At 36.6% G+C, this 23,968-nt stretch overlaps 1 protein-coding gene across 1 annotated transcript; it reads right to left on the reverse strand.

The window, feature by feature from the left end:
* Positions 1 to 62: 62 nt before the first annotated feature.
* Positions 63 to 23,681, reverse strand: tbrg1 (transforming growth factor beta regulator 1). Its single transcript, XM_055028083.1, has 34 exons — positions 23,547 to 23,681; positions 21,615 to 21,853; positions 19,583 to 19,731; positions 19,209 to 19,334; positions 18,962 to 19,120; positions 18,725 to 18,857; positions 18,480 to 18,613; positions 17,986 to 18,142; positions 17,509 to 17,612; positions 17,013 to 17,108; positions 16,419 to 16,540; positions 15,093 to 15,349; positions 14,855 to 15,003; positions 14,625 to 14,750; positions 13,944 to 14,105; positions 13,735 to 13,849; positions 13,514 to 13,656; positions 13,131 to 13,287; positions 11,847 to 11,950; positions 11,445 to 11,518; positions 9,147 to 9,409; positions 8,725 to 8,782; positions 8,542 to 8,624; positions 8,313 to 8,349; positions 7,962 to 8,024; positions 6,396 to 6,632; positions 5,783 to 5,853; positions 5,454 to 5,698; positions 5,248 to 5,384; positions 4,954 to 5,100; positions 4,705 to 4,802; positions 4,427 to 4,537; positions 1,237 to 1,382; positions 63 to 510 (listed from the first exon to the last, which is right to left on the reverse strand). Exons 1-34 carry the CDS (start codon positions 23,679 to 23,681, stop codon positions 422 to 424), a joined length of 4,626 nt encoding a protein of 1,541 aa, XP_054884058.1. The 3' UTR covers positions 63 to 421.
* Between the last annotated feature and the right edge of the window lie 287 nt (positions 23,682 to 23,968).

Consider the following 23,968-nt stretch of genomic DNA (forward strand, 5'->3'; position numbering starts at 1 on the left):
ATTTTGTTATTTATAGAATGAGCCAAACAAACTTAAAATAAATCCATACTCTTGGGACAAAACATTTAAATGGCAGTTTAATTCTATATACAACTTTTCATCATGATTATATACAGCTATGCAACATTTGCTTCTGTAATCCATGTTGATAGACAAGATTGTACACTTAAAAAAAATGGAACAGTATAAACTCAACTTGATTTCTACAACCAATATCAACCTTTATACTAACACAGAGAAACCAGATATTTGACATTTTTGAATGCAACAGCTCAGCCATGTTTAGCATGTAGACACTCTGAGGTATTTCATTGAAGAAATCCTGAAAGATCACACACCAGAAATGTTTGAGTTAAACAAGACTTGGATTTTTGAAATGGTGAACTGAAGGGAAAAAAAGACGTGATTTCAAAGCGGACTCTCAGGAGCCAAAATAAGAAGTGGAGGGCTTCATGGTGGGGGAGGTCTGGTGTTGCTGATGCGAGGAACTAGGAGATGGAGGCGATTGTCCTGAAGAAAAAAATAAACATTAACGGGTGCATTCATAACGGGTGATGTGCAAACTATGCCAACCTGGTAAACTAATTACTACAAATGGTGTGTGTCCAATGCCTCAAATAAGCAAATACCTAAAAATATCTTTACTTTAAATGTAGGATTCACTAAAAAGCACGCTGTTTTATTTTTTAATGGCATTTCATATTCACCACAGTAATAAGTGGGTGTGGTATTTATGTAGTTATGTCAATTTTTTTATTGTTTTTTATTTTTATATCTGAATCAAAACGCAGTAATCATCCACAAATGTTAGTAAGTTTATAACTGCTTCTTAATCAGATTATTAAACTTGGTTTTCTCTATAGAAAAAAGAGGGGGAAAGTACAACCATATGACAATAGAAATTGTCTGGGTAATAAGCATCTACCACTATGTCTCAAAACAGAACTTTTTTTTTTTGTTTTTTTCTCTCCAATCAGCAGTTTGTCCTGTTGGCTGGTGCTACTCTAAGCATCAAACAGCTGGTCACTGGCAGTTTCTCTGGAATCGTTAAATGACATTAACCTGTTTCAATGACTTGTTGGAACTTTTACCACTTTTGAGACCAACTTATTAAAACTTAAGTGGATTGTTAACTCCACTGTGCCTGGGCTTTCACTGTTTAAAATGTAAACTTATATGAACCACCATAAAAAGAGGTAATCTGCCATACTGCCAAGCATTAACGTGCTATTGCACCTGTGATGTGCTCCATCTTGATGCTCCCATCCAGGCCTTGGTGTCTCAGGTAGGCCTCGAAGCTAATCGAAGCGTCATCTTCTGATAGGCCGCGAGGGAGCTGGCTATCACCATGACGACACACCTCGAAACGAATCCACCTGTAGCTAGGTGGTGAAAGCCAAATTGCAGTTAAGAAAAAATACATGAAAAATATTGCTGAGCTGCAGCTGATTTTCTTAAATATCTGGTGCTTATCTAACCTCTATAAATTTAGCGCACATTTGCAACAGTTTTGTTCTCTAATAGTAAAAATTCAAATCAACTGTAGAAACATGTAAGGCTGTGGAAATAATTCTTAATATTTACACTTTTGACAACTTTATAGAAGTAATTTACCTCATTTGGTCATGTACATTGGTTACTTTACGGATCTGTATAGCAATGCATAAAATACAGCAAACACTAAAAAGCATTTGGATGCGGCACATAGGCCATAATATTTTAATGTTTCATGCATTAACAATTTACATTCAAATCACATGCATAGCACATCGAATGGATTGATTCTGCCTTTTCTCCCTAAGTCTGATGTAGATTCTTATTGATGAATTTAATAGAGTGGTGAAACATTCTCACGAGGGGAAAAAAATGGGACAATCACAACTGCAATGAAAATCACCATTGCAGTCTAAAACAATATTACATCGCACGATTTTCAAACATCATGCAGCCAGTTCCAGTTGATAACACCGGATCTAAATTTTGACCAGTCGTAACAGCAGCACTGTAAAAAAGGAGAGTCTTTGACAGGAAGTTTACCGGCGGTTTGTCAGGAATCAGAAGATATGAGGGTATGTTTAAGCAAATTTTAAAAACACAGCTTTTGTTTTAAAACTACCATTTTCTATCTTCACATGCTTTGTACATTAAAGCAAAATGTTTTTATTGTGTTCTTTTACTTATTATAATAATTTTACTTATTCAAAAATTTCATACAACCTTTAATGATTTTTCCCTCCAAGTAAAATTAATGATTAAATAAATCACAAATCACAAAAGTGGCTTCAAAGTTTTGTTTGTAATACAGTTAGGGCCAGAAATATTTGGACAGTAACACAATATTTGTGAGTTGGGCTCTGCATGCCACCGCATTGGATTTGAAATGAAACCTCTACAACAGAATTCAAGTGCAGATTGTAACGTTTAATTTAAAGGGTTGAACAAAAATATCTGATAGAAAATGTAGGAATTGTACACATTTGTTTACAAAACACTCCACATTTTAGGAGCTCAAAAGTAATTGGACATATAAACATAACCCAAACAAAAAAGTTTTTTCTCAATATTTTGTTGTGAATCCTTTGGAGGCAATCACTGCCTTAAGTCTGGAACCCATGGACATCACCAAACGCTGGGTTTCCTCCTTCTTAATGCTTTGCCAGGCCTTTACAGCCGCAGCCTTCAGGTCTTGCTTGTTAGTGGGTCTTTCCGTCTGAAGTCTGGATTTGAGCAAGTGAAATGCATGCTCAATTGGGTTAAGATCTGGTGATTGACTTGGCCATTGCAGAATATTCCACCTTTTTGCTCTCATGAACTGGGTAGCTTTGGCTGTATGCTTGGGGTCATTATCCATCTGTACTGTGAAGCGCCGTCCGATCAACTTTGCAGCATTTGGCTGAATCTGGGCTGACAGTATATCCGGTACACTTCAGAATTCATCCGGCTACTCTTGTCTGCTGTTATGTCATCAATAAACACAAGTCACCCAGTGCCATTGAAAGCCATGCATGCCCATGCCATCACGTTGCCTCCACCATGTTTTACAGAGGATGTGGTGTGCCTTGGATCATGTGCCGTTCCCTTTCTTCTCCAAACTTTTTTCTTCCCATCATTCTGGTACAGGTTGATCTTTGTCTCATCTGTCCATAGAATACTTTTCCAGAACTGGGCTGGGCGTCTTGAGGTGTTTTTGGGCAAATTTAACTCTGGCCTGTCTATTTTTGGAATTGGTGAATGGTTTGCATCTACATGTGAACCCTTTGTATTTGCTTTCATGGAGTCTTCTCTTTACTGTTGACTTAGAGACAGATACACCTACTTCTCTGAGAGTGTTCTGGACCTCAGTTGATGTTGTGAACGGGTTCTTCTTCACCAAAGAAAGTATGCGGCGATCATCCACCACTGTTGTCTTCCGTGGACGCCCAGGCCTTTTTGAGTTCCCAAGCTCACCAGTCAATTCCTTTTTCCTCAGAATGTACCAGACTGTTGATTTTGCTACTCCAAGCATGTCTGCTATCTCTCTGATGGATTTTTTCCTTTTTTTCAGCCTCAGGATGTTCTGCTTCACCTCAATTGAGAGCTCCTTTGACCGCATGTTGTCTGGTCACAGCAACAGCTTCCAAATGCAAAACCACACACCTGGAAACAACCCCAGACCTTAACTACTTACTTGATTACAGGTTAACGAGGGAAAGGCCTTTTGAGTTACTTGCAGCCTTTGGAGTCCATTGTCCAATTACTTTTGGTCCCTTGAAAAAGAGGAGGCTATGCATTACAGAGCTATGATTCCTAAACCTTTCTCTGATTTGGATGTGGAAACTCTCATATTGCAGCTGGGAGTGTGCACTTTCAGCCCATACTATATATAAATTGTATTTCTGAACATATTTTGTCAACAGCTAAAATAACAAAACCTGTGTCACTGTCCAAATATTTCTGGCCCTAACTGTATATGGAGCTACTGTCAGTTGTCAGAATTAAGCTTCCAAATAAAATTTCTAATATTCTTTTGATTCATATTTTTCTTACTTCCTCCATTGATCGGATGTTAGGTTTTTTGTTTGGTTTCCTAGATTTTAATCTGATCTTAATATTCAAGGTACGATTTATCATTAAAATTATAAATAATACAATTACTCTACAATACATATGGACATGTATGTTTTATCTCTTAAAGCTAAAATACATTTTTGGGGTGTTTTAAATTATTCAATATCAACATTTTCATATTGTTTATACCTTTTACTGCAATAATTTTATTTACTTAATTCAGCCTTTGTTTTATCGTTTGTTGCATGGCTCTTTACTTTTCACGTGTTAAATTCAAATTGGAAAATTATTTAATAAACACAATGTGACTGAAACAGATCAGAAAACTAAGTGTGTAAGAAGGATTCTAGTTAATATGCAACAGGCTAAAATAACTTACTTGCTACATTTGCGAGCTCCGGGGCAGCTCTGGATGAGATTCTGAATAGTTGGATGAGAGAAGCCGAAGAAGTCCGCTCCTGATGGAATTATGGGTGCCACGGCCTGGGAACTAAGAGAGGAAAATGTTAAAAGTAATCGGTATCAATTATTTTAAGAATATCAACCATATTAATCAACCATGTGCTTAGACTGAGACATGATTTTATTACATTTTAGGGGGTTTTTGTAAGTACCTCAGGAATAATTAGTAGGGCTTTTTGTGATTAAACATTCTACCTGTTGGAAACGATAGCCTTCAGCAGATTTGAATGGCACGTCAGAGCAGAGGAGGCTACGATGGCATTCTGAGGATCTTCTTCAGGTACAATCTCAAACTAGCGATGGAAGGTAGAAAAAAAAAGATTAACCCACTATGCAATAAATCTGCTTATGTGTGCTGACCTCAGAAGACTGTATGTCAAAGCTGTGATTTTAACATTTATAATGCATTTAAGAAGCTAAAGTAAAACCTCTGTCTGTTTTCACCTGTGGACCGATTCCTCCATCCTTGATTTGGCAGGTGTAGAGGCACTGCTGCTCAGGGTGTTTCATGCTGGCATAGACACGCGTGCTGCAGAAGCCAACTGGGTAGATGGCACACTCATCGTAAAACAACGTCCTGTCTGTGATTATCTAAAGAGCACCCAAGAAGATCAGATTCAATAAACAGAGGTTGGTGTCAGCTTGAAAAAAAAAATATATATATATTAATACTTATTAACTTAATGCTATAACTATATAAATTTTGCTATGATATAAAGAGTCATCTCCGATGCCAACCTCTCCTAAGCTGTAGACCGTTAACCCTCCGAGTACGATGGGAAACACGGGACGGCCTGAAGAATCCAGCGGAATGGGCTGCACCAGTCTGCGTGACCCGTCTGTCAGCTTCCTCTTCTTGGACATTTTCTTTGGAACTGGAGACACATTTTGTGACATTTACCAATCCGAACATGTCACACTCATATATTCGCTTTCACACTTACATTCTTCCTTTCCGTTTTCCTTTCCCCGGTCTTTTCTTTCTTTCTTGGTTTTTTTAAGAAGACCCTCCTCTCCTATTGACACAAGCGACATTGGGTTATGTGCCAAAGACGAGCCTGAAGGCCCAGCAGCAGGAGCTGAAGTCAGTGCTGCAGGTGGAACAGAAGGAACGGAGCTGGAACTGGGAGTGGGGAGGAGCTCCCCCTCTGACAGAGTCTGGTACTGCAACAAGGACTTTAATAAGAACCTAGACAAGGAAAGTAACCCAATTTACCACACAGCTTTGGAAATCTGCTTGAAAAAATTAAGCACAAAATATATATTTACTTACTTGCGTTCCTCTTTTGCTCTGAGAAACCTCTCTTCTGTGTGAGCAATTTCATCACAGAGTGCAGCATTTTCCTGAGGAATGGAGAGCAGTACAGTCAGGCTGCACGCTAAAAAATTACATTTCTCATCACCTATATATGCCTCTGGCAGTCAATGAAATAAATTGCATAATAAAAAACATTGCCAGTGATTACCTTTCAGATCTTCATATAAACATGGGAGTAATTAGTGCAGAAAATGGCTGCATCAAATAAGCAATGCTAAGTTTAGATACAAAGTCTTTTACAAAACGGCTTTGTATTTATTTTACATACAATACCAGTGTGCTGTGCACTGCTGTACACTTGATGTTAGATTGCAATTATGTTGGAATATTATAAGAATCAAATCAATTTTAATAATAGAGGAGAGTAATTTTTCACTTGTCACTTGAGCACTAAAATGACACCATAAAGAAAACTCAGAACTGAATGAAAGTGTGCTTTTTTTTCTCCTGACCGTATGCACAAAGTTAATATATAGCATGTAGCTAAATCCATTTTGTTCTAAGGATGTAGCTCATTGTATTTATGAGAACCAAAACCTTGACAAACATGAATGCAAAGTTTCCTTACGAATATCATGGTGCGAGCAGCTTTGCGCAGCCTCTGGTACTTCAGTCTGTACTTCTCATTTTGGTTTTTTCGCTGGGCCTTCTTTATCTTCGGTTTCTGCTCACAGGAACTTGAGGGAGAGGGAAAAGCAGGCATTGAGGCCCCGGAGCCAGAGCTGGAGGCTCCACTCTGAGGCGCCGGTGGCGGCAAGCTGAGGAAAGCCTGGGCAGTGAGGACCTGCTGACGCTCCTCATCAGTCTGCAAGGAGGCAGAGAGAGACAGGAAGGTGTTCACAGTATGTGAAGATGAGGCTGTGTTGCTTTCAGCTTGGCGGAATGTGGACGATTAACACAAGATCTGACATGAAATGTGATAATGACAAACAAATAACAAAATATGCTTGGATTACTGAAACTTTATATGGAGCACTCAAATGTCTCCAAAGGCTCAAGTGCCACAATTTGATACATCAAGATAATAAATATTTGCATCTCTAATAATTTCAATAAAAATATAAAAACATACATGTGAAAGAAACATTTCTCAATAACTATTCAAATTAAATATTTTATTTATCAAAGGTAAAAATAATTCTGCAAATGTGCACTCCTTATATTTTATAATAATCTAATATAATCTGTTTATTTTATGTATTTTTATATTAGTCTGTCATGCCTTAAGCATTAAAATTATCAGGTGGGATTCATTGCTCAACCTCAGGGTCTGCACTCTGAGTTGTTCAGGTTAACCAGTCAGATGTTCAGGTTCTTTTGATGTTATGGAGAAGATGTTTAAATCATTTCACAATGAATTACAGCCTGGGATTTGCAAAAAAAGAAAAAAAAAATTTAATAGTTTAATATAATGAGTTAATATCTATGAAATGTAATTGGATTACACTGCAGTTTAATAAGTTCCCTTTTAAATATTATTGATGCTTTAATTATTTATTTAATGTACAGTCACATTCCATAAATTAGGATATCATTGGAAAGTTCATGTATCTCAAGTAAAACACATTATAAAGACTAATTCCACAAAGACTGACATTTTAAAGATTTTATTACTGTAAATGATGATGGTTTCTTGCTTAAAGCTCATAAAAAGGTAACATTTAGGATTACAATATTGTATCAGACCAATAAATATAATTTGTAATACAGAAATGTGAGTCTAATGAAAAATGTGTTTAATATTTGCCTGTAGGTTGCTATTTTAAAAAGCTACTTTTAATCTGAAAAACAAGACACATTGGAACCCATATTTACTAAATATGACTAATTAATTTGTATTTAATTCAAATTATTACTTTAATAAATATTTAACAAATACTTCTTTGGATTGTGGTATGTACATATTTGTCCGAAAACAAATCTGCTGTGCATAGTAATCAAACTTTCCTACTTTGTATTCTACTTTCAGTATATTTATTGGAGAAAAGTAGAACTGACACAAACGTCTAACAGATCTTCTGTAAGTACGATGGCCTTAGTAGTAAACAGTATATCAGAAAATGTCTATGTACATTTTTGTAAATTAAATATCATCTTTAGGTGTATAACAAATGTCAGTTTCCAGAAAACTCACCAGTAATGCAAAGACTCCATTTCTGTTTTCAATCCTCTTGAATCTCCTGCTTCCTTTTTGTGTCTGAAACATAGTGTGAGACTGAGGCCGAATGCATTGGGGGAGGAAAAATTATTTACCCTAATTCTGTCGGTCAGGTTTAGGTAAACTGCATCCCTATTAGTTACAGCAGTTTTAAGGATTATGCATGTTGGCTCTAAGCAACCCTTCGACATAATCAGAGTTCAAAAATCTTCATATATGATCAAATATGGTCAACAAAACAGGATGGAAAAACATGGAGAAATTAAAAGACATTCACACTAACACAAGGAAGAACTTTAATAGTGTAGGAAAATAAACAATCCTTACCTCACGATACATGACTGCTTCCAGGCTTGATTTTGCACTGTTGAGAACATAATAATGAAATCACAGGTAGGTTTAGAAATCACTAACAAGAGCGTGACAGAACATCATACAAAATGTACAGTTTTGTTCAAATGAATGCATGCAAACGTCACCAATTACCAAAAGAGAAACTTTGAGTGTCAAAATGCACACAAGAACTTTTAGCATCAAATGAGAACGATTACAGTACTTGGATTGAACAAGTCCCCGGTCAATGATTCTCTGCTTGATCTCCTTTATGTGCATGGGACGGCCAGCTTCCTCCAGTACAATCTTACACCAGAAAAAGCAAAATTACGCCATAGAAACCCAAATAAATGGCTCAAGCAGCAGATGCTGGCAGAATTAGGTGTAATAAATTTGTGAGTAATACCTGAGCGGCATCAAGCCATGTGAGATTTGGTTTCTCAGTAATTTCGCTGGGTGGTTCACTGCAAACGGATAAACAAACACATAAAACATAATAACGACTGAATCAAAATAAGATGACGCACTGAGAAATAGGCAACTGGTGACCAGAATACATAATGTCTATTTATCCTAATTCACTGAGCATGTGACTGAGACACAGCTGAAAACAAAATACAAAACATTGAAAACACAATGTACAAGAATTTCAAGCCTCTGGAAGGTGCAAACTGCAGTCCCTCCTCACACTTCCTGAGACAAAGTTAAAATTCAGTGTTTAGTTATATAGCTAAATACAACAAATTGTGCATATACATAACATGTTTACCATTTAGGCTAATACACAAAAAATACGTTCAGCAACAACTGCAGTATTTTTGAACAGACCTCTCTAGATTCTCTGCTGCCCCTGACAGGCTTGCTATGTTGTCCAGAGCAGGAAAAAGAGAGTAGTGTGTCTGCCCATCAGGCTCCATTTCAGATTCAAACGTGTTGAGTGACTCCATTGACCACAGGGCAAATACTCTGCTGGGGGGAATAGAAATATTAGAACAGTCAAACTTAGACTTTCTGCATATGTATGATCTAGCGTGTTGTAACAAAACTAAACACAGTAATCGTAATTTGCTTGCTTTCCAGTTAACGAATACCTGCAGCAATGCAGTAAAACGTTTTGTGCTCCTTTCTGTTATGTCCTGTGGCAAGCGGAACCTTTGTGTTGTTTACTCGCAGAGTGAGACTGAGACTGATCGCTAATGCAAAGTAGCCGACATGTTAGTGATGCTTTATGTCTTCTTAGCAGTTAAGCAACATGCTTTATTTTTATGAGCACACATTTGATTCAGTTTCCATCTTTAAAAAAAAAGAAAGAAAATAAATGGACAACGTTGTCATTCCGAGCATTTCATTCGTGAGCACTTTTACAGGATATCCGGGTTTAACCCAAAATGAATTGACAAATTAAGAGTTCCGTCACATATACGCTGTCATGCATTTCATTGCTTCGCTTAACCAAACCTACAAATTGTGTCGCACATGAAAGTAGTAATGGTAATATTGCATGTAAGCGATTTGCTGGCACTAATAATATGATTAAATTTGAATGCATGTTAAATAATATGAAAAAGACAAACTTAAGTCTAACTTTATTTTCGCTGTTAAACGTTCTAAAATGGTTGTATTTATGTTTTTGTGCGTGCATATTTGTGCATTTGTTTAGTTCTGCCATTTTAACTAAACAAGGGAGCAGTTCTGGCAGGATGTCTAAAACTAAGCTACCCTCGAACAAGCTGATTAAAAAACAGTATTATCTGCAGCCAATGAGCAAGAAAATGAAATATGTTCAACGTCTCTTCACACAACAGTATGTTTCATGTATTGTCAGTAAGACTGAACTTTCATTTGAATACATCTTCAAATGTTGTTGTCCAATATTGTGTCGTTTCAATATTTTTTAAAGCTACCTAAAGTTTCAAGTCCATAAATAAAAATTATTATTTGTTTATAGTTGTACCATTTTCTATTTTGTGCCAGATCCAGGTGAGCAAATATAGACATTTTCAGAATTTCGAAGTTTTTTTTTTGTATTTCTGCAGTACCACAGTACCAAATTATATACTTACCAATTTGAACAAAATTCTTCAGATGTAATTCTGGAGAAACCAAAATAAATTCTGACAGTGTTGTAAGGATCTGGATCTATTGCACAGTGCAACAATTTTCCTCTGAAGTCTGGAAAGATGTCAACAGAAGTCTCAGGATTTGTTTCCATTCTCTCACTCTTTGTATGTAGGCTACTCAAACCTGCATCGTCATGGAATACCAATTTATAATTTCTGGTTTTAAGAGCAGTCACTCAGATATGTGCTATTATTTTTTCCTCCTTAGTGGCCAAACAAGCTTAATGAGACCAACTCTGAAGATTGCCCCATCCAAACAAAGAAATCAACATTTCCCAACATAGTTCGTAGACAGGTCAACTTTAACCAAATGATTTATAAATACTTGGCTGTGTTACCCAAGCCTGCATTTGTACAAATCCATTTTACCATTTCCTTGTACAGGAATGTGTAGTGAGAACTTTTAATCCAAAATTGTGAAATCTGGCTTTCCTGAAGCAGGTAAACATTTCAAGTGCCCCAGACAGAAAACAGAAGCTTATCCTACTGCATCAAGTATTGTCAAAATAGATGATATTCAGTTTATTTCACCCACCTACATGTTTCCATTATTTCTGGAGAGCAAAGAAGAAATGTCTTCACGTGTCTCATAAAAAATAAGCAAGACATATGAACAAAGGATTTTATTGAGTTCAGTGACATAATTTGTATCTTGTTCACAAAAAAATACATGTTTTATGCAACTGTCATAGAAAATTTATTCTGATATTTGGTTATTACATTTAAGTGCATTTGGATGGGAACCCTCACAATGAGCTAAATTGGAAGAATACATAACTCTCAAAACATCCCATAAAAAGAACAACACATGCTAAACATGACTTTCATATTGCACAATAAATCCTTAACACGGTACAGCCTTTACACAGTGGTCATCATAGACTGCTGTTCAGTCATGCAACAGTATAATCTGTGTTTAACAACTACATGTGTAGTTAGGTTTATTTTTTTAGCTACATAAAGTGTGGGTTTCTGTAAGTTAGCATCCCAGCCAAGAATTTCCTGCAATTATGTTCACCACCCGCTTCTGTCTGAAGTCATATTGGTAGGATTTAGACCCGCTGAGGAGGAAGATGTTGCCTGCAGGAGCAAAACAAACCAAGAACTCTTGTTTAAAACCATGAAAAACGAAAAAGATTTAAATGCAGCCTATATGTCCTTGTTGAAAAATAAATCTTGCAGATTTTTTAAAAATATATGATTAAACAAAATAACAATTATACCATAGAACAGTTTCCGTATTTTCTACAGCACCAGATTGTGTTTTTCGGGAAACTCAATCTCAACATTGTGGAAAAAAATAGACATTTCTAGTTTCTATTTTAGTTCTGTTCTGTTTGTGTTATGCCACCCAGGCCGACATAAAATGAAATTCTTGGGCTTACAAACAGAGTTTCTCTCAATTTACCATGCAACTTGAACGCAGCATCAACCTTTCCTGGGATTCCACGCCAGTCTGTCTGGATGAACCTGGGGAAGCCAGAATCCAACTGTCTCTTTTGCTCGTCATACCTGAAGTGAAAGAAAAAGGCATTAGAAAGTTTATTGCTCAAAATGTCTGGCTGCACTGCAAGTCAAGCAGCAAAAGTGCCAAATTTATGTCAAACATTGTTTTATTGCTTTCCTGAAGTCATATTCTGTTTATGTGAAGAGTGTGTTGGAGAGAAATAAAGATAAAAATACAAAAGCAATAACTTGGCTGCATAAGTATACATTCCTTCACTGGAGCACCTTTTCAAAACCTTTCAAAATGTTTTTTTAATTATGTTAGACAGTGAAGAAATCATTAGGTAAATCTGCAGTATTTCTTTCATGTATATTTATAAGCTCTTGCCTGGCAATCAAAAATGTGTCCTTCTGTCAGTGAAATCTTTCTTTTGTTAACTTATTGAAGTTTATGAAAGAAGTTTCTTTTCAGTTTTCTAGCAAATATTTGTAGGTGTACAATCATATGTTATTGCTATTTGGAACTGTTCATAATTTCATTCAATTTGAAAAAAACCCAGTTCCAGATGAAGTCTGAATAAAAAAAGAAAATTATTTTCTGTCAAAATGTCTCGTACCTCCATCAGTGTTGCTATCAGCCTTTTTTCCAACATGACGCACCAGTTTTTTGTCTTCGTTATATTAGAAGAAAATCTAATATTGCTGTTATTTAATATTGCCTCCAATTAACATTGGCCGTCTTTACATTACTGTTGTCTAAAGATAATGCTGCAGAATTTCTATGCTTTTCTCAATTTCTCTATATTTATTTTGTATAATTAGATGCATTAACCCTTTCTAATCTCTCTTCAAAATGTTTTAGGTTGAGTAGATGGTAGAAATAAATTCAAGAAGTGTTAGGTTTAGATTATTTCACCTTTTCTTTTCTTTTGTTTGTATTTTAAGTTGAAATGCAGGGGATCCATAACACAACAAATGTTGTGTTGTGGTGTTTAATGTCTTACATTACACTAAACTAGCATTCTAACAGAGTTTAAATTGTACAAATCCACCGTATTGTAATTATAAAATTTCTATTTTGAGAATGAACAACTATTGGTTTTTTTGTTTGTTTGTTTTTTCTTTAATACAGACATCACAAGTGGCAGACTTTCCCAACTACGTACATTTAATTGTTGGGAACAATGCTTTCAAATTGTGTCTCAGAAGAAGAACATTCCAAATGTAAAACATTTGATTAATTTACCTGTAATAAAACTGTCCGATGAAGAAGATGGTTTTCCCATATTCTGCAACATGAACGGCAGCATCAACCCGCCTTACACTGGACGGGAAACCAAACTCTGAGATGTTGCCAGCTGTGCCTCGTGTCTTTAACTGTTGCACCACCCAGTACTTATGACCTGAAAAAAAAACAACACAGCTGTGTGTATGCATTTCAAAAACACAATGAAAAACACCAACATACCACAGACACTGCCAAAATCGGCGAGCCTCTTGCATGAACTGCAACACTTAAGTTGCAAAAGGCTGTAATTTGGGCGTAACCCTGCCTTCTCCAGCTGGAAATCCAGCCATGTCATGATGACACCGGCTGAGCAAAGCATTGCAGAGTGCCTTTTTCTTTACCAGTGAATAGGTATGCCACGCCTTTGGCTGGGATGTCATAAGCGGCATCGACAGGAGAACCGATGTCGGGGAAATATGTGCTGATGTGGCCTTCCCTCAGCCGATTCCAGTAAGTCAACTTTGTTGTTCTCATCCATATGAATCTGGATTTATTAAAAAAAAAAAGAGCTACATTTAAAACTTATTCAGCGCACTATTCTGCAGTGTGATGCAAAGGGTACCTGTTCTGAAAATAAACAATCTCTTTTTGGACCACCACAGCTGCATCAAAGAAAAACGTGGGATCACATTTCTTTGGAACTTTAGGTCGATTTTCAGCTTCTGTCTTGGGTTTGCCTGAGTAACAGTGATAGAAACATTGTGTTTCGTTTGCATCATTTATTGTTTTTAATGAGAAAATATTCCATTGAGAGTAAAATGTGTTCCTCACCATAAAGCATTTGGATCCCCAGGACATCATCTGTGGAAAGAGTGTACTGTTTGCTGCTCTGATGTCTGTAAGTGGGGAACATGACAGCAGAGGGGTCTCTGGAGTGAGTCAAACCAAGCGAGTGACCAAGTTCATGAGCTGCAACAGCAAATAGGCTGAAACCTGAAATTATACACCAACAAAAAATATCTGTTAGCTCAGTTGGAGTATCTTCAAATGATTGCAAAAAGCTGCTTTTGCACCGATTTGTGGGTTTAAAAAGATGCATTGCACTGCCAGATTATCAAGCGCCCATTTATCTGTATTGCCAGTTTGTCACAAATTGGTCTGTGGACCACGACAAAGCAGCTGTAGTCACCTGATGTCTATCCAATCGGACACCTCTGGAATGAGGTGAATGAGAAAATTTTCATCATGGATGTGCAGCCAACAAATGTACAATAACTGTGTGATATTGTCATGTCAATGTTAGCTAAATTCTAGTTGTTTAAGTAAACAAGTGAGACAATTTTTAAAGGCAAAAGAGGGATCAACATGGTTCTAGCAAAGGGTAGTTGATAGAAAGGGCACTATAGCTCACTTCATGCTTTGGTCATACTTGATTGTTATTAATCTTTTTTGCTGTCAAAAGAACAGTACCAAGCTTTATTAAATGGATGTTGTTTACCGAATACGACAAACCTTGCCCCCCTGTCATCCATGTTTCGTCTTCATCAAAGTGTACGTCTCCACCCATCCCCTCTCCAGGCTGAAAGGCATGGGCCAGCACTCCTCCAGGTCCATCAAAGGGAGAGAAGTCTCCATGAGCTTCAGCAACATACAGAAATACTTCTGAATTAATGTCCTACGATTTAGATACTTGTTACACTGTTCAAAGCCAAGCAACTCCTCACAAGAGTTTTCAGATTTACCTCTGTGTGCAAAGGTGAGGACAATATCAGCTTTGCCATGGTTGACCTTAACAAAATTCAGAGGAGCTGCGTCGCTCCACATCTTCAGGGCTAAACGAAAAGAGTTTTCCACATCCTCTCTACTCAGGTCTGGGGTATACTTTGCTATCCTGTACAAGGCATCAGACAAAATTCCTGTGTGCAATAGAAATAAACAACTTTACAATATTTTTTACTTGCAGAAGTACAACAGTCTCACTTGTAGGAGATGGTACGATTCTTCCATTTGGGGTGATAAGGATAAAAACTATAGTTATCCACATCAGGAACACCACACCTCGGCTTCTTCATGACATTCATGGTGTTGGAATCCAGGATTCCTGTTTCTCTCAGGCCAAAGAAGTTCTGCATTTGCCTGACCTTCTGCTCCATGGCTGATGCAGACCTGATCTTACGGGTTGAACCTCTGTAGTCTGTGCCTCCGAGTCTGAGACTATAGAACCTTCTTAGGTAACTCTGTTGAAATGCACAGGAAAATTCTTTGCACCCATTGAACATTTTCACATTTTGTCATTTTGCAACCTCACACTTTAAGATGATACGCAATAGACATAAAGTTAAAACAGATTAGCTTTTTTTTTTTTCTTTTGTTCCCACATGTTAATGAAGCACATGTTTTCTGAGAGGCAGTCCAGGCAAAAACAAATTAACTAACAGAAGAAAAACCCTGCTCACATTATAGTTTAAATCTAATTTTCAATATTTGATCAACTAACCATCAAACATTTAAAATAGATCACTATCATATCTATCTATCTATCTATCTATCTATCTATCTATCTATCTATCTATCTATCTATCTATCTATCTATCTATCTATCTATCTATCTATCTATCTATCTATCTATCTATCTATCTATCTATCTATCTATCTATCTATCTATCTATCTATCTATCTATCTATCTATCTATCTATCTATCATATCTATCTATCTATCTATCTATCTATCTATCTATCTATCTATCTATCTATCTATCTATCTATCTATCTATCTATCTATCTATCTATCTATCTATCTATCTATCTAAACCTTGTTTTACTTTTGTTTCAAAGTCAATTTTATTGAAAAATGTGTGCACACGTGAATATGGTAATCATCAAGCCACCAAAATTTTTGTGGCAAATTTGTTAACTGTAATAAACTGTAATTCATCTCAACCAGACTTCAGTTTTCACAGCTTTGGTTTTTGTTAATGCATGTTTTGTTTGGAGTCTAATTCTCCAAAAAAACAATGAACATTTTCAAAATACAAGATTGTACCACAGAATGGCTGAAATGGCTCTCCATAAACTAGGGCTTCATATTTTTTTGAGAACAATGTCTGTTTTGGTGAAAAGAAAAGAAATCCATTTTTACCTTGCAGAAATACATTTTAATCAAAGAATAGTGCAAATCTGTTTTATATGGATGCAGTATTAATTTAAAGTTAAAGGACATCACAATAATGACAAATGTTATATGTAAAATGATTTTTCATAGAAATATATGAAGCCATACTGCAGTACTGCTATTTGCCAACAAACCTTTGCAAGCTCAAAATCATCAGGAGTCAGACGCTGATCTTCCTCAATGGGTCGAGTCCACGAGATTTCCACCAACATAAAAGTGCTCAAAACGAGTGTCCACATGCACACCAACTCCATATTTCAATGTTCATTTCACCTTCCTGAACATCTGTTTTTATATGAGAACATTCATGAGGTAGTTGGAAAATCACGTGGTCTAAATCATGACTGCTACGGTGAGATCTACCTGGAGATTTGTGGTTACCCACCAATGTCTGGAATTTATGGAAAACTGTGTTTTTTATAATATAGAAATTAGTGCTGAAAGCATTTTTCTTTCTACTAAGTCATGCCTAAACCTGCAGCCATACGTGAGGAACAGATAAGTTGGTTTCTGATTGTCTGTCTTTCAGTCTACAGCACATACACATAGTAAAAATGAGAATTTATGACACCACAGAGCAATCCAAGAACATTTAACTGATTCACATTCAAAAGGCAAAGGTATTAAGGTGTTCAATTCTTTATTTTAAAAAAGACATGTAAAGACATTTCACCCTAAAAAAAATATATTTTTCCTTCTGTATCTGTTTCAATGATTTTTCTTTCAACAGCCAAGCCAAGCATTAGCTGTTTCCACTCCGACAATAGATTTGTGGGTGTAGTCAAATTTGTAGACTTGTGGTCCCACAAAGAAGTAGATGAAATCTAAAATCAACATAAAAACAGACAAAAACAGATCTTTAGAACACAACATTCAGACAGAGCGATGTTCAACCTTCTTCAAATTGTTGTTGTCTAGACTTATGCACGCCTTTTCTTGAAGGTGTTTACAGCCATGAATGTCTTAGGGACTAAAATATCAGTCTTTCTGACAACTAAAATTGCACTATGTCACATAAAGGAATTCAAATGTCAAATTATACAGTGTAAATCATATACTACATATGCAAGCTGTAAAAACCCAAATTCATGCTGCAGGTGTTAGATGCAAATCCACATTCCAAATTAACAAGCCCCAACAAGGCTACAGACTCTTCTAAATGAGTACCAACTGTATTTGGTATCATATTTCCAAGTGGATGGATGCATTGTGCAATTTACCCACTTCTTTTATAGAAAGCTGCATTTATTGTGGTGTTGATTCCTGGAAAGTCATCACTGATGGATCTTGGGTAACCAAAATCCATCACCTTTCGATTCTCGTTGTAACTGAAAAAAATAAAAATAAAAAATCATAGGACAAATTTAAAGTCACACTTACGTGATTTTCACTCTGAGAAATATCAAAATTTGTATTTTGTGCATCAGCAAATAAAGCAGTCTTCTCGTGTATTGTAAACAAAAGAGTGTTGATTGATTGAAATTGTATGTCTAGTACAGTAAATCTGTGCTTTATGAATCAGTTTCTTTCTGCCAATGGCTGCCTGGGTAAAGTATTATAATTATACTTGTATTTGACATAATTATGTAAAATACATAATTTGCGGGACATCTTTGACATGAAAGTATACATGAATATGTTAACAAAAAGCCAGAAAATTCCTTTTGCAGTAGGAACATATTGTTTTAAGTATTTCCTTACCTCCAGTAAATATCATGCATGAAGAAGAGGGTACGCCCTGTTTTAACAATATGCACAGTTGCATCAACATCTTGAACCCAAGCTGGAAATCCAAAGAAGGAAATTGATCTTGGCTTCCCCCTCACAACAGACCCTCTTACTGTCCAGAATGTGGACTCTGTTAACAGAAAAGGGTTTGGAATATGTTATAATTTTTTGACTGAAACTGAAGAAATCAAAATGTTTTTTTTTCCAATGCAGCAATTGAAAAGGAAAAATTCAATTAAGTCTGTTTAAACAATGAAGCCAGTATCACAGAGCAGAGCAACAGAAGTGTTGTTCAAAACAATGACATGCTGCTCACTCTGCTCTCATACCAGCTCTCTAAATCAGCTCTGTGACCGCCAGAGTGCCTCAGTCCTGATGTAAATCACACTAAGAGGAGAAAGGGCTTTTAGGTGTCATTTCTGCAATAAGATGCTCTAAGCTTATATAGAAAGCAATAACTCAGTTACCATGAATGAGGTAAGCAGTTGATCTGCGTGGTATCCAGAAGGCAGCGTCGATTCTGGTTTCAATCATAGGCATAAAGTTTGATATGGGGCCTTCCTTTATGTCAGACTGTGCATTATGTTTAATCCAAAGATATCTAATGGAGTGAATACCCCAAGGTTAAAACAGACATTGTTAGTAAATATGCCTTTCAAATATTATCGGATGAATGCGTATGCACTTCTTCTTTTTGTAAATATACACATACTTGTCTCTGAAAAAGAAGGTGGCATCCCCAAGAGTTGCTACAGCATCAAAGGTCATGTCTGGTGCACATTTGTCCTGCATGAGCCTCGGCCGCACCGGTCTAAAGAGCCAGTTTCTATTAACCCTGAGAGGAGCTGACACATCAAGACAATTTAGTGAGGTATTTAGGAATAAACAATGCATTTATAAGTAAAATATGCAGTAGCACATTCAAATATGACAAATAAATGCAGCTTACTGTAAAGTGCTTGGATATTGGCTACATCTTCTCTGGACAGCAGGCTTGTTGGACGGAAGGCTTTGTAAGTTGGATACATCAGGGATTCTGGGTTTCTAGAGTGTCTAAGTCCCAAAGCATGGCCAAATTCATGAGCTGCTACTACAAACAAATTGTACCCTGAAACAGAACAGAGGCATTGAGAACCAATGTTGCTATACTTGCTGCAATTCTGCTCAGCCTCGTCTTGTATGACTGAGTTCAGCACCTGCACCTCCTGCTGTCCAGCGCTCATCATCATCAAAGTGCGTGTCTCCTCCAGTACCCAGGCCTGGACCAAAGGCATGAGCCAGCGTGCCTCTGGGGCCATCAAAAGGATAAAAATCCCCATGCGCTTCAGAATATAATCCAGGCCAAACATGAAACAGAAACCACAGAGAAAACCATTTTCCAAATTACAGCCGTCCGTCCGTTCACCTCATCTGAATGAGTTCAGCAGTGTTCATGTGATGACGCTGCTTCAGTTATCTCTTAAATTACTACTGTGGTTTCCTAAGTTGATACCCACTATGTTTATATTACATTCTGTTGATTTTCTGTCGTCTACTGCCACTGTCAACATGAGGCCAATGATGGACTTACCATAGGTTACAAACTCTACCATAATGTCAGCATTGTGGCTGTGTGTCCTGACGAACGTCAGACCGCTGGTTCTGGCCCAAACACCGAAAGCTGACTCTATCAGAGAGTCCACAATGCTGCGCCGCAAATCTCTGGTGTATCTGCCTATACTATGAAGGGGGGAAAAAATCAAAAGGGTTGCTGTTTATTTATACCATGGTCAACTCATAATAAAATCACGAGTAGCACTTTTGTTTTTTCTTCAAGCCCTAGAAAGTGAATGAAATAAGCAAAGATTTTAAAGAGTTACTTTTGAAGCCACAAAAAAAATACATATCACTTGTCAATAGAGTAGGAGTATTCGACTACAGTCTTCAAGGGCCGGTGTTTTGTAGCTATTAATGTGTCCCTAGTCAGAGGTAAATGCTGTGACCAGACTTATCTCCTCAATTTGCAGTCAGATTCTCCAGAAAACCGACCTGATTATATGACTCAGGCATGTTGAAGCAGAGTGACATCTAAAAGCTCTAGGACACCAATCGTAGAGGCTGAGAGTTGAATATTCTTAACTTATTACATGCCTAGTTTTTACGCCAATAAGGCAAGAAGAAATGACACCATAGGAATATAATGCTTTCAAAGCATTTCACGCTGTAACATATACAATTTGACAAAGTAATTCCGGCCTGAAAAGCTGCAGTGATGCCGTAATAAGAACATTGTATAATCTCATACTGTGCCAGATGATTCCCTCACCTTGGTATGAGGGAAGCTTGTAACTGAAAATAAAAGTCTTGCTGTCTGATTAATACAGTTTACAATTATCTGACTGTTTGGAGGCACCTGAAGAAAATATTAATTTTATTTTGAGTTGGTCAGCTGATCCTTTGCTACGGCAAGAAATTTTTAAAAGATGGTTGCTGAAGTGTAACATATCCAGTAATGACCCAGTGGAACATTACTGGAAAATGTTCAGCAATGAACATTACTTAACATATTCACGACTGAATATGTTCAGTAATCGATCCCAATAATCGATTACTGGGATCGATATCCACAAAACCAATCCCAGTAAACACTACTCACAATGTGAGCTCATCAAAATTGACACACATACTTTAGAGAAGTGACAGGACTTGAATATCCCTTCATTTTCTGTATTACGTGTTTTTTCAATGTGTATAGCATATACACAAGATAGAAAGAAGTATGACAGAAGTTTTAGTTTTGAAGTATAGAGGATTTGAAGAGTTTTAGTTTTTATTCAGAATGAACATATAGTTAGGTATTTGGAAATATTACATGGTCATGAAAAGCATGAACAACACCCCGATCTTATGAAGGTGGCACTTAAAACAATGATTAGCAAGCTACAAACAGCATCACTGCAAACAAGCCAACAGGAAACTGTGGTCAAACTGACCATCTACTTATCAACATTAGTTCAATAACTGATTGAAAACGTCCACTAAAATATGTGGGTCTACTCAGAAATTTCAGAATGACAAAAATCTGTTTTAATTGTAATAAAGAAATAACAGGTTCATCGTATTCACTTCAGTTTAAAATGTAACACTGGGCCATGTCTATCCTTATATGATTAGGCAAACATAATTAATCTTCCATAAATAAAATATAAAAACTTGTTAGATAAACAGGTTTCTTCTTGATTAAATGTTTATTTTGTGTGTAAATTACCAGGCCTCCAGCTATTTACTGGGACAGAGAACACTGTCTCTCTTCTGATCCAACAGAACCATTTCTATTCTGTTGAATCAGAACAGAGACAGTGTTACATAAGGCCATGGTCATGTTGACGCTCCAACAGACCCACAAGACATGTCAAAGTCATGAATCCAAAGCTAAAAATGTGCTAGCTGCTGTGAATTGTGACAACCGCTTCTGCCTATTTCTGCCAAAAGATTTTATTGCCTGTTAGCCTCAAAGTATGCCTTAGGATTTGGTTTGGCTTGGCTATTTGGAGAAGACAGACTGATTTATTTTTTGACATGACAAAAAAGAAAGGAAAATCAGTCTGAGCCACATGCAGTACCGGTATGTGAGGACATTCTTATTCCAGCGTGTGCCCTGGATATGACTGTACTCCTCCACATCTGGAACACCACACCGGGGGCTCTGCATCACCTGTAGAGTTTCAGGGTCTAAAACGCCAGTCGAATTGAGCCCAAAGAACATCTGCATTTCTTTCACTTTGGAGATAAAGGAGGGCTCGCTCCTCTTCATGCGCACCAAATGGTCATTTTCCAGGTTGTAGTACTGATGAAGGTAGTCCTATGAACAGATTGAAGAAATACCGTTTATAAAACAGTAGAGACAGAAACAAAAAACAACTGGTTCCAGCATAAGAAAAGCAAAATCATATTTTTCAGGATAGACTGGGGTTTAGGAAGTACTGTAAAACTATATGATTCATCCTTTAGCATGAGTTAAAACATATTTTCAGAAATAGCTTAATTTACAGCCCATAAATGGTTAGATTCAAATCTACTTGAACTGAATTACAACCAGGCCAGCAGAAAAAGCATAATCATATATTAAAAAATGTTCTTGCAGCTTTGGGTAAAGGAATACATGTCTTTGTTCTAGTGATGTACACCCTGACCAATTACTTTAAGCCCAACACTGAGATTTGTCATTGGTGAGAAAATTTAAACAAACTTTAGTTCAAAATTTGAGACCTAGTTTGTAGAGTAAAAGAAGTGAAAGCCTCATCATTATTTACAGTATTTCATTTTTTTTACTATTCAACTATCAGACAGTAGAGAACCTCTTCAATAAGTGAAAATGAAATGGTGGGCTATGTGAATGACTTCCTTTAACAAAATATTAGTACAAAAAAATCAATTGAATTGAATTCAAATTAATGGAAATGTTATTAATACCAAAGGGAAATTAAAGTCTGAGAATAATTCAACACCCAAGTTGATTATGTTCTGGTTGCATGAGGTGAACTCAGAATAATCCACACTCAGAATTTTAAATCCAAATCTTGTAGATGTGGATTTAAAATTATTTTCAGGTAGCCAAAAAGTTTTGGTTTTGATAGGAAACGAGAGAGGGATCTCTCACAAAATAATGAAGCATTAAAAAATGGCCTGTCAAAAAAAATGTCTATATATTTTTCAATAATCAGTGGCAAAGCCTTTTATTAGTATTATAACCAACTCTTCTTAAAATTGCTGACCAGCTTTTTGGTGTTGCCACTATATTTGACCATGTGTTTTTGGTGATGAACTCCAAGAACTTGAGGTTGGAAGCTCTTCTTGTCATTGTCTTAATTTTCAGCTCTTTCAACATCAGAATCAAGCTAGAAATCTGACAGGAGACCTTCAATAGTGTCAGCATCTGGAACTTTCACAGTGATTTGGCAGTCATATTGGATATAAATCCTGCTCGTATCCTGCATTTTGAATTTCTAACTCTATAACGCTTTCTTATTGTATCTCCATTGTAAAAATCCAACCTGCTGAATAGAGTGCACCTGTATGTCAGTATATATTTTGTCAACCAAAGTCGACTGTCCATAACATTTGTCATTTATAAATGACAAACTGTTTTAAAGCAGAAATAGAGTTTTAAGATAAATATCTACATGTCAATCTAAAGATCTCGTTTTTGCTATTGCAGGCTATGAGTTGTTCTTCTCATCACTCCCATTCATAGGCTTAATGATCATCATAAGATAGCCTGATTGATATGTAGAGTTTTGAAAAACTATGCCAATACTAGATTAAATCCATAACTCAAACCTGAACCCAAATACAGCTACACTGGCTTCTAAGATCTAATAAAGACAAAAAAAGGTTCTGCAAAAGCCAACACAATTTCAATCAAGCACAGATTTTTTTTTTGTTTTGTTTTGTTTTTTTGGTTGAAGAAAATATCTGCTCTAAAAGCATTCGGACTTACACATACTCCCTTCTCACATAGGTGTAAAACACAATTGAAGCAATGATGCACTTACTGTGGCTAGCTTCAAGTCGACCTCTGTTTCTGATGAAGAAGTGCTCTCTTCTTCTGGGATAGGTGTAGGAGCTGTGAAACCTGAATCAGTTAAGAGCAAGACCAGGAAGCAGCAGGAGAGCAGCATGTCAGACATTTCAAACTTTCGTAGAGACCCACGATGGAGATAGAAGTTCTGGCTAATGAGAACGCCTTTTTAAATACTTATTGTGACTCATACTGCTTGCAAATCCAAGGAAAGCCTCATTTAGTCCTATGGAATTAGGGAGGGGTTTGCAGAGAGCAAGTGCAAGGGACAGCAAAAACCAGTCATTTGAACATTTTTCTCATCATGTGACAAACTTGTGGTGATTGTGATTTAGTTTGATGCAACTTGTGCTGCAAATTATGCGAGTTCTATGTGTTGGTAAAGTCACAGGATAC

This window comes from Poeciliopsis prolifica, unplaced genomic scaffold, assembly GCF_027474105.1.
Source record: "Poeciliopsis prolifica strain line A6 unplaced genomic scaffold, Auburn_PproV2 SCAFFOLD004, whole genome shotgun sequence".
Taxonomy (NCBI): Eukaryota; Metazoa; Chordata; class Actinopteri; order Cyprinodontiformes; family Poeciliidae; genus Poeciliopsis; species Poeciliopsis prolifica.